Source organism: Triticum dicoccoides, chromosome 6B, assembly GCF_002162155.2.
Source record: "Triticum dicoccoides isolate Atlit2015 ecotype Zavitan chromosome 6B, WEW_v2.0, whole genome shotgun sequence".
Taxonomy (NCBI): Eukaryota; Viridiplantae; Streptophyta; class Magnoliopsida; order Poales; family Poaceae; genus Triticum; species Triticum dicoccoides.
Window position 1 is genome coordinate 57,138,350 of NC_041391.1, and position 11,519 is coordinate 57,149,868.

Here is an 11,519-nt window from a genome sequence, read left to right on the forward strand (position 1 = left end):
CGACTTTGTACAGTACAAGGTCGAGACTTTGTACAGTACAAAGTCGAGTCACTTATTTTGGGATGGAGGGAGTATATTTTTAGACAGAAAGGGAGAGAAAGCCCAGGACACTATAGTAAGAAAAAAGTCCACCACGCAGAACCGTGTATAGGCAGAGAATTCATCTTTAATCTAAAAAAAAGGCCCTCAAAAAAATCTTTATAGTCTAAAAAGAAAGGCAGAAAATCCTTATTTGTATTGTTGCTCTATAAAAAAGCTTATGACTATGGTTTTCATTTCACTATTCTTTTTAAGTTGCATAGTTTTTCCATTCACTAAAATCACTGTACTGAACCCAGTTGAAGAAGATTCACTCAGTTTTTTCTCTAAAAAAACATTAATTCTATCTCTGGTAAAAAGAGAGGACTCTGTGCAGTGCAAGAGTCACTCCATTTTTACTTCATGTCTAGAATGATATAAAATGCAATGTTCGCCAGTGCACTGCACTGAAGCACACAGGCATACTTCGTCTGTATGTTTATATAAATTGTCCCAGTAGCAGCATTGCTACTGAATGGGTGCAAATTAGCTCAACTCATAAAAGCGTCATGGGAGTTTTGAAATACAGTTTCAAACACAGGAGCAGAGTTCTTGTGGGACATGAGCAAACGATGCTGAGAAGGATATGTGCCACACAAAATAGATGCAAAGGCAAGCAAATGAACTGCAAGATTCAGAGTGACATGGCTAACACTGTGGCACTAACCGAAGAAGTTAAATTTCTCTTCACCTCTGACAGCAAAACCACATAATGTCTACAGAAATCACATAATAGACGTAAGTTCACAGCTTAAGAGATTATTAATACCAAGTTACAATTGGCCAGAACATGTTAATCCCTACAAGTGCACACCATCACAGTTGACCAGGGCATGATACATAGAAGGTCAATTCCCTTGTGGAGCACATCACAAGCCACATGCACAGCGTAGAAAAACATACATCAACTAATCCATTTTCTTCCTCTCTGACAACGAAACTTAACTCTTGTTACCTGCAGAGCAACAAATGTTGTCAGATAAACCGAATTGCAGAAATCATTCACGCAGAAGCCATTGAATTTATCTAACATTTTTTTTGTCTGATTCAGACAGTAGGCATTAGCTACAACAATATGAAGATTGTTCTCTAACAAAGCATTATGGAGATTGTTTCAAGAGCTCAAGGTTGAATCAACTCAACAATTTTGGACACAACCAACAGTACAAAGAGAGAACAGAAATAGGAAGACAGTTAATTTGTAGCGGCACACCTTAAATGCCTCAGGCTTTTGGCTACATCTAGTCTCAGTAGAGCCTAAATGGTTGATGCTTCAGATAAATCCATTAGAACATCCTATAGCTTGTCAAATCTTCTGAAACTTTCTTTCTAATCATGGGCATATGAGGGGTTCATGGAGAAACAGAGCAGAAACATCTGGTTTCTAGCTCATAAGCATACTCTTTAGAAACGTACAAGCTAGATAATCACTAACACCTAGAATTTAATCAAATTCAGGCAGTAGAAAATCATGCATCATTTTATTCATTGATACTTCCTTCCAACCAAACGGAGGACTTTTTTTCACTCTGCGCAATATCAAAAACGAAATGTTGGAAACAGGCAACTACTCGTGAAGAGGGCCATTTTTATCTAGTCGTGCCATTTTTATCATGCGTTCAGTACAAATATTGTTAAACATCTATAATGACCGAAATCGAAGAAATCAGACTGCACACTGGTAGGTGCTAGGGTTCTACCGGGTCTAGGGCGTAGCCTGTAGGGGAAAGAGGGAGGAGGGCGAGGGCTGGTGCGCGGCGGCCGGCGGCAGGGCGCCGTCCTTGCGGCTGGTGCGGCGGCGGCGGAAGCAGGAGGCGGCTAGGGCTTAGGGTTTCCGGCTCCTCTGGGAGCCGAGCAATAGAATTGTCTTATTGCTTAATTCTCAAAAGAGTCTTACAACTTGTTTAACCACGATGTGAAATATAACTAAGATAACTTGTGGGCTAAGCCCCTAAATAAGCCTGCCCGGTGGGCCTCCTACGGGCATAAGTCTGCCCGGTCATAACATCTCTCCCCGCCTGCGCAAACAGCTCGTCCTCGAGCTGAAACTCTAGGTAGTGTTAGCGGAACTCCTCGCGCTGCTCCAAAGTGGCGTCCTCCGCCGGAAGTCCGGCCCACTGAATCAACACGTACCACACTCCTCGACGTAGCTGGGCCTGCAAGACCTTCTCCGGTCGGAGGAAGCGCGGGAGGAGCCGCGGGTGGCTCCCCACGGAAGGGCTTGAGCATCCCCACATGGAAGAGGTCGCGGATGCGAGCACCCGCCGGAAGCTGAAGGCCGTAAGCCACGTTCCCAATGCGCTCCAAGAGAGCAAGGGGCCCGGCATAGCGAGGGCCCGGCATAGCGAGGACCCAGCTACTTCTTCGCGCGTGGGTCTAGTGACTGCGATAGAGCGGTGAAGAAGACTCAGCCACACCCAATCGCCCACCGCGAACTCCGCCTCGCGATGATGGCTGTCGTAGTAGTGCTTGGCCAACTGTTTGGCCTGAAGGAGGCGTTGTCGGACCTCCACCAGCATCTCGTCACGGCTCCACAGAAGGTCCCCGGCCGCCTCGGTCCGAACCGTGGCCGGATCAACTGGGAGAATCGCTGGGGGCGGCCGGCCATAAACCACCTCAAAAGGCGTGGCACGTAGGGCGGAGTGATAGGAGGTGTTGTAGCAGTACTCCGCCCACGAGAGCCAATCCACCCATGCATGAGGACGATCACCTATGACACAACGCAAATACATGGCAATCACCTTGTTGACGACCTCGGACTGGCCGTCCGTCTGAGGGTGGAAGGCCGTGCTCAGGTGGAGCTTCATGCCCACCATCCGGAAGAGATCGCGCCGCACATGCCCCGTGAACACGGGATCCCGATCGCTGACGATCGAAGAGGGAAACTCGTGGAGGCGGACGATACCGTCGAAGAAGGCCCAGGCCACGGCCGCCGCCGTGTAGGGATGACCGAGCGCGATGAAGTGAGCATACTTGGAGAAGCGGTCGATGACCGTGAGAATGACCGACTTGCCGCTCACCTTGGGGAGGCCCTTGATGAAGTCCATGGAAATGTCCGCCCAGACCTGGGACGGCACCTCCAATGGATGGAGCAGACCACCCGGCCTCAGCGTCTCCGTCTTGTTACGCTGGCACGTCACACAAGACCGCACCCAGTCACGGACCAGGGCCCGATCACCTGGAATGTAGAAGTCGGCACAGAGACGATGGAGGGTTTTATGCACCCTCATGGCTCACCGAGTGGGCCAGCAACAGCACCTGGTGACGGAGAACGTCGTGCGCGGGAACGAAGACCCGACGCCCATGTAGGAGCAACCCGTCGGTGAGGCGCCATGGCTCCTCCAACTCACCCGCAGCCAGCTGCTGCTGAAGGAGGAGTGCGCCTGGTGCGGCCGCGGTTGCCCGGCGGATGTCGGTGAAGAGGGCGAAGGAGGGCCCCGAGCGGATGCAGAGTGCCGCCCCCTCAGAGTCACCGATGGCGGTGTCGGCGTCGCGCCGAGACAGGGCGTCGGCCATGGTGTTAAGGCGGCCTGGACGATACTCGACGGTGAAGTCGAAGCCGAAGATCTTACTGATCCACTGGTGCTGCGGGATGGTAGACAACCTCTAGTCTAGCAAGAACTTGAGGCTGTAGTGGTCCATACGGATACGAAAAGACCGACCCCACAGATAGGGATGCCAGTGATGCACCGCCTGCACCAAGCCAATGAGCTCGCGCTCATAGACCGCGAGCTTAAGATGGCGCGCAGCAAAGGGCCTACTGAAGAAGGCGAGGGGTCCATCGCCCTGATGAAGGACCGCGCCGAACCCCACACCGGAGGCGTCGCAGTCGACGACAAACGGGCATCTGAAGGACGGAGCCCGTCGTGAGGTCCCCCTTGAGGGCCTCGAATGTTGTGGTCGCCTCCTCATCCCAGGCAAAGGCATCGCGATGGAGCAGGCGCGTGAGTGGGGACGCGATGAGGCCGAACTCCCGGATAAATTTCCGGTAGTACCCCGCGAGGCCAAGAAACCCGCGAAGAGCCCGCTATGAATGCGGGATTGGCCAGGCAGCGACGGCCGCCACCTTGTGGGCGTCCATGGCCACCCCCTCGGCTGAGATGACGTGACCGGGGTAGGCGACGGAAGGCGTCCCGAATGAGCACTTCGAGCGCTTAAGATGAAGATGGTGCGCTCGAAGCTCGTTGAACACGATGGCGACGTGCTGAAGGTGCTCCACCCACGAGGCACTGTAGATAAGAATATCATCAAAGAAAGTGAGCACAAACCGACGCAGGTAGAGGCGGAGGACGTCGTTCATCAAAGCCTGAAACGTCGCCGGGGCATTGGAGACCGAACGGCATGACCAAGAACTCAAAGTGGCCGTGGTGAGTCCGAAACGCCGTCTTGGTGATATCATCAGGGTGCATGCGCACCTGGTGGTAGCCCGACCGGAGATCGAGCTTGGTGAAGAGCGTGGTAGCTCATCGACCACCGGAATAGGAAACTTGTCCTTTAGAATCAGAGCATTAAGAGCGTGGTAGTCGATGCAGAAGCGCCAAATGCCGTCCGACTTGCGGACGAGGAGGACCGGCGCCGAGAACGGTGATGTGGATATCCGGATGATGCCCAAGGCGAGCATGAGCGCGCACTGCCGCTCTAGCTCGTCCTTCTGCAGCTGAGGATACCGATAGGGTTGGACTGTCACCGGTGCCGAGCCCGGCAACAGGTGAATGCGGTGGTCGTAGACCCGGGCCGGCGGAAGGCCCCGCGGCTCGTCGAAGAGGTCGCGGTGCTGCTGCAGAAGGTGGTCCAACAGAGGGTGCTTGGCCTCGGAGGTGGCCGCGGCCACCTGGAGCTGGAGCATCGCTGCCGAGGCGCCGCCAATGCCCTCCCACCGGACGCGGCGGCCGAGACGCCAGAAGGTTATCGTCAAAGCGTCGAAGTCCCAGAGGATGGGGCTGAGAGTCCGCAAAAAGTCAACGCCAAGGATGAAGTCGAAGCAACCCAAGTCGATGTCGGCGCACGTGATGGTGAAGTGCTCGTCGCCGATAGTGATGGGCACGTCTCGTGCAAGCCCATGGCACCGTAGGTGATCGAGCACCGTAGGCGGCTGGCGGCAGAGGTGGCGATGACCCGTACGAACTGGCCAAGAACAACCAGATGCCTTGGACGACAGTGACGAGGTCGTTGAGGACGCCGGTCATCGCCTCCGAGTAGACCAGGGCACGGTGGCGGTTGATGGCGGCGGACCCGTGGAGGGCGGCGAAGACTGGCCGATGGAGGCACCGGTGGTGGAGCCCAGCGGCTCGGTGGGGAGGGCCAGCGGCGCGGTGGAGAGGATCGGTGGAGGCGCGGTGGTGGTGGGCAGCGGTGGGATTGGTCGTGGTGCCGACATGATCGAAACCGAGCTACCTGATACCAAGGTGGTAGGAGCTAGGGTTCTACCGGGTCTAGGGCATAGCATGTAGGGGAAAGAGGGAGGAGGGCGAGGGCTGGTGCGCGGCGGCCGGCGGCAGGCCGCCGTCCTTGCGGCTGGTGCGGCGGCGGCGGAAGGAGGAGGCGGCTAGGGCTCAGGGTTTCCGGCTCCTCTGGGAGCCGGGCAATAGAATTGTCTTATTGCTTAATTCTCAAAAGAGTCTTACAACTTGTTTATATAACCACGCTGTGAAATAAAACTAAGATAGGGCTAAGCCCCTAACTAAGCCTGCCCGGTGGGCCTCCTACGGGCATAAGTCTGCCCAGTCATAACGCACACAAAGCACAACACAGCCAGCATGTAGCTTGGAACAGCCAGCATGTAGCCGGGCAATAGAATTGTCTTATTGCTTAATTCTCAAAAGAGTCTTACAACTTGTTTATATAACCACGATGTGAAATAAAACTAAGATAACTTGTGGGCTAAGCCCCTAACTAAGCCTGCCCGGTGGGCCTCCTACGGGCATAAGTCTGCCCAGTCATAACGCACACAAAGCACAACACATCCAGCATGTAGCTTGGATCAGACAAACTATATTTGGGGATTATGGTTGTTAGGCTGATAAACAGAGACATGTTGAGGAAAATACTTAACCAAACCACCTAAGATTATCATAACTGTACAATAACTGCAAGTGGTCATTACGTATGATAATGATACTGCATGAGCAACCCGACCCCCGCGTCCCCCGACCCCCGCGTCGCTCCTAGAGGCGACACGGGGGGAACCCTAGAACTCCGCCGCCGGCCTCCCCCCGTCCCTCTCCTCCCCCTCGCCGCCGCCGAGAGCCGCTGCCGGGCAAAGCCCGGGCAGCGCCGGTGGCGGCGGGGACTCTCCTCGGCGCGGCCCCTCTCCTCCCTGGCCATGGCGTGGCGCTCTCCGTCGGCTGAGCTTGGCGGCGTGGGGCGGCGAAGTTCCAACGGCGGCTTGACGCGGTGGCCGTGGTGGTGGGGTGTTCCCCGTCCGGTGGTGCAGCCTGTGGCGGCGACGGCCGAGAGCCTCGGTCCCTCCCGATCCTGCTCGTCCCGATCTGGATCTGGCCGGCCCGGGTTCGGCCGCTGCTTCCTTCAGGCGCGGTGACGCCGGGCCTCCATGGCTGCTGGGCACTATGGTGGTGCAGGCGGCTGCAATGGTGGCTCGGTGTGGTGGTGGCCGTCGACAGTGCACAGCAGGAGGCGTGAAGGAGCGGTGGTCTTGGCGGGGACAAGCAGTGATGCGGTGAGGCGGACTGGTGCGGTGGCGTATCTGGAGGCGGCGTCGTGATCTACCGACCAGACCGGTGGCGGCGCTGTGATGGCTCGGCTAGGATGGAGTTCTTGGCGAGCAGCAAGCGTCAGGCTACCTCTGGGCTGTGTGGCGAGCGGTGGTGCTCTCCCAGTAGTGCCAGCGTGGGAGTTGTCCGTGGCTAGGTACTGGGTCGTCGCAAGGTTGTCCCTTGGAGCGGGTGATAGCCTTCGTCGGCGGTTCGGGCTCTTGCCGGAGGTGTTGGGTGGTTGTTGTCCCTCAGCTAGGTGGATGGTGCTTGTTGGACCGCGCTTCTCTTCGTTGTGCGGTCTGTTGGCGGTCCTCGGCTTTGCAGATGCGACGGCGAGGTGTTGCGGTGGCGGTGGTGCGAAGCTACTTGGACGGGCTGCCCAATTTCTTCGAGGTGCGGAGATGTGCGACGATCGGATGAAAATCTTGCACGGCTTTTGTCGGGCCGGCGGCGATGGCACCCGTGGGTGTCGTTCCCCTTCTTGGAGGCGTCGTCGAGGTGTGTTCGGCATTTCCCTAGCTCGTTTGGAGTTGGTTGTTGTCTCCGGGCGAAAGCCTCGATTCGATAGGATCGACATGATGGCGGCGTCCTCGACGTCGCTCCTTTGTTGGGAGCATCATGTTTGGAGACATGGCTTGGTTCCTCGTTGCTTTCCTCCGGTGTTTGCCGTGGTCCTATTTTGATCTTCGGCGGCGCTATGTACGACCGTCGCAGGTGTGTCCAAGACGGTGTCTTTCTCGGAGCTGACTAGTTCTTCCATTCACTTGCCATCTCCTCTTAGGCATACAGAGTGGATGGTGCATTGACAAGTGAAGTTCAGTGAGAGATCGTGGTCTTCGGAGGTGCTAGGCGTTGGTCGAGACGCGGTGTTGTTTTCAGTTAGGACAGACACTTTTGCTTTGTAGATTTGTTTAGCTGTTGGTGGTTGTATTGGTCTTACCGGAGTGTGTTTGTTCATACTACGTTCATTGTTCGCAATGAGCGGCAGTATTCTTGTACTTACAATTCTGCCTTCTATAAAGCTAAGGTACGCCTAGGCGTACTCTCGAAAAAAAGATAATGCATGAGCAATAATGTGAAAATGTTTCCCTAAAAAAGCAATATGTGAAATGGCAAACCCATATTAATAAAGAAAGTTTCAAGCCAAGTGCTGAGGTGTTGTTAGTCATCAACTATTTGCATTGATGGAACAACAAACAAATCATCCTCAAACTTGACAGACCCATAACCACAGAATAAAAAAAGCAATGCAATGTAGCACCCAGCAAAAATAAAAAGAAAGGGGAAATATTTCATTCTGCTACTACTAACAGATAGTACCTGCTCAAGCATTTCATCACGTTAGCATGTCTATTGAGACAAATCAGATTATGTATTGTACAAAAGTTTAGCTCCAGAGGGTCCACCACCAATGCACCCGTCTACAAGAATAATATGTTAAGGAACCAATGAGATTCCAACGAAGAGTCAAATAGGTACGAGAGGGCATTAATAAGATATTTAGATAAACAGAATGCTGCATATTGAGAAAATAATTCATGCCTGGTGCAAAATTAGGAATAGATAAATAAAATAGTAGATAGTAAAGGAAAAGTATCTGAAGTTACACTTAAGATGGTCCATGCCACATTGGATAAAAATGGAACATGCTCATATACTCATAAATGCTAGCAATAAAAGTGATCATGACTATTCATATTAAGATTATCTTTAAATAAATTTAGCCTCAATTCTCTAGCAAATGGACATGTCACTTGCAGCAGGACTCTTCTAAACATAAAAAAACTATTTTGTAACCATCAAACCTAGTCGTCATTGGGGATTCAATATTACTAGCAAGATCAACAAAGATAACCATATTAAATGGCAGAAATATAACCAGATTTGAGCTTCAGAATGTACCAATTGAGCTACCTATTTGACATTTCAATTGGTTCAAGCATGTTTTTCATGTAATTATCTTCAATTTCACAAAACTGTCTATCTCATCTTGAGAAACATTTGCACTGCAGCAGTGCACTAATACCACCATTATGAAATTCTTGAGTATGTCTATTGGCCCACAACAAAAATTTAGTTCGATTACTCTACATAATACTATTTGCTAATCCACCTCAGATATATTATCTTTTCAAATCTTTGTGTGTGTTGTTTCATTCTATGGACGTCCTAGAGTAAACAGGTAAAAAAGTACACAATTCAACAATAACAATACGAGAATATCAAATAACTTGGTTTCTATTTACCTGCAGTATAGACACCTTCGAATGGAAAATAGAGATACCAGGTGCTGGATTCGAAAACTTTCTTGATCTGCAATGATTCAAACTGGACCGTGAAGACGCCGACAGATGTCCACAATAACACCACATTATTGTCCTCAGCAAACCCGAGTATCCTTGGGCGCTCTCTCTTCTTCTCTGAATTCAGGGAAAGTAGCTTGTCCAATTCAACAGTTTTTCCCAGCACCCATGAGGCAACACCCTTGCAATCGGTCTTCCTCTTCCATAATTGGGCACAAATGCCTCTCAGAAAGAGTAAACCAAGGCCACCACCCTCTGCCGGCATAACCCAAATATTGCCATCTCTCATGTCTCCAATGTCACTCACTGGCATGGGTATGAAAGCTAGGCTCCGCTTATCCAAATCAAATTCAAGGATTTGTTGCGAATTCCCATAACCATAAAGCAACCAATAAAAGGAACCCCCAACCATCACAGCAGGCATGCCCGTGTAAACCATGGTCGGAAAACCAGAATCGTCTGATGGAAGCGGTGTTGAGATGAGCTTGTCCCATACACCGGTCACTGACGAGTAAACAGAGGCTACCGCTTGTGTGCTTTGAATATCGCTGTTGCCTACCAAGACCACCTGGAAATGGATATCTCCAGGAACACGAAGTACCGCCGCACTGATTGACTCGATGTGGAACCCTGGAGGAATGTCCAGGAGGTGCTGGTCGCCGGTTATGGGGTCCCACACCAGGAGCTTCCTCTGCGAGGCTTTCTGCAAGGAGAGGGAGACGAGTACGAGGCCATGGCGGCATCCGAGGGGCCAGAAGCGGCTGCTGGCCTTGATTGGGAAGGAGAAGCGGGCTTCCGGGACGCGATTGGGGTGCTCCGGGGTAGGCTGGAAGCGAACCTCGCAAAAATTATTGACGAGCCAGCCGAGGAGGGGAGGGTTTCGGCGGTGCTGCGCGCGGAAGCGGCCGGAGAAGCCGGGGTCGGAGGCGAGGCTGCGCCAGAACTTGCAGACGGCGGAGGCGCGAGGGAGGGATGAGGGCTGCGGGGGGAGGCGGAGGAGGATCTCGGCGAGCAGGTCGTCGTCATCCAGCGGCGGCGCCGCCGAAGAGCGGGGGCGGCGGCGGGGGCTGCTCATCCTCTCGCGTGACTCTCTGGTGCGGGCTGGGAAGAGTGAAATGTGGAGAGCAGCAGAAGGCTTTGAAGTGGGCTACGGACTAAAGCCCACGAGTGTAAAGCGGATTTGATTTGGTGCACCTCTTCACTGTTTTTGAAATTTGGCAGATAAAAACCTCAAAAACCCCTATATAAAAAGATAAAAACCTAAACAACAACATATAGTGATAAATGAAAACCGTGCATGTAAAAAAAAATCACCTGCAATCTGCAGAATTTGGGTATTATTTTTTTCCAAACGTAGCTCTTATTTTTTTGAAAGCTTTCATTTTTTTTTCTCGAATATGCACGAGTGTGCATATCATATATTATATTTTTAAAAGCTTTCATAATGTAGCTCTATTCCCATAGAAATATTGGTTCGAGCGAGTTAGAAATGGGGAATGAGAGTTGAGGAGTGAGGAGATTAAAAGTCATTTGATTGTTTCGAGAAAATGGTAATTTAAGTGAGAAGGGAATGGGAGTTGAGAGGGTCAATTCCCACCGTTTTTTTCTCATGGGGTACCCTGTTAATTTGTGGGTAGAGCCCTATCCCAATCTAATTCTCAATTTATACCAAACAATGGAATGAGAGTAAAAATTTATTTCTCGTGTCTAATCCCTGTACAATCTCTCCCGTGCAAACTCTCATTCCCCTGCCCCAATGATTACCAAACAGACTGTTGGTTCCATATGTATGTCAACCAAATTTTTTATCCATGCATATTTAGTTTTGTGTGCTATACAAGAAAGATAAATAAGTGGATTGCTATTTATTATTATGAGCCTACAAAATCAACTTTTTTTAATGTACCTTACAAATTGGCATGTTTTCCAATACAATTTTTTAGATATGTAGAATAATTCACCTGTGTCCGTGGATTTTTCTCATAGTCGTTTCTAAATGCACATATTTGTTGGAAAACATCAGGATCTAGAGCTCAGGGGTGAAAATTGCCGTAGTCCTCTATTTTCATACGGTGTTCCTTCATTGTCGATGCCCGTGAACTCGTGTGCTTTGGTTCCACATATCTTTTTTTCAAGATCCATCGTGCACGTCCAGTCGTTGGAAGCACCAGAGGGATCAAATTATTCCAGACGGCGCCCTAAAGAGGGGAACGATGTTGAAAACGACGCCACTGCCCTACCCTGTAGCTGGATTTGGGCTTTCACCCAAAGGACTTGATCCGGGAGTAGAGGCTATGGAGATTCCCGACGACACCTCCAAGGAGGATAGTGACGCCCACAAGCGCCGTTGTCGTCGGCCGGTTAGCACCGGCCAGGCTCTCACTCGGTGCAGCAACTCCCACACAGCAGGCCGAGGTCGACCCTA

The 11,519-nt window shown here is 51.5% G+C and overlaps 1 protein-coding gene across 1 annotated transcript; it reads right to left on the reverse strand.

The window, feature by feature from the left end:
- Window positions 1-803: 803 nt before the first annotated feature.
- LOC119320725 (putative F-box protein At3g16210) lies at window positions 804-10,169 on the reverse strand. Its single transcript, XM_037594688.1, has 3 exons — window positions 9,038-10,169; window positions 8,112-8,212; window positions 804-1,033 (listed from the first exon to the last, which is right to left on the reverse strand). The coding sequence occupies exons 1-2, from the start codon at window positions 10,167-10,169 to the stop codon at window positions 8,160-8,162; spliced, it is 1,185 nt and encodes a 394-aa protein (XP_037450585.1). The 3' UTR covers window positions 804-1,033; window positions 8,112-8,159.
- Between the last annotated feature and the right edge of the window lie 1,350 nt (window positions 10,170-11,519).

Coding starts and splice junctions, on each gene's coding strand:
- LOC119320725 (XM_037594688.1), bottom strand. CDS start 10,169: ATGAGCAGCCCCCGCCGCCGCCCCCGCTCTTCGGCGGCGCCGCCGCTG. Junction 8,213..9,037: donor CGAAGGTGTCTATACTGCAG/GTAAATAGAAAC, acceptor TTATTCTTGTAG/ACGGGTGCATTGGTGGTGGA.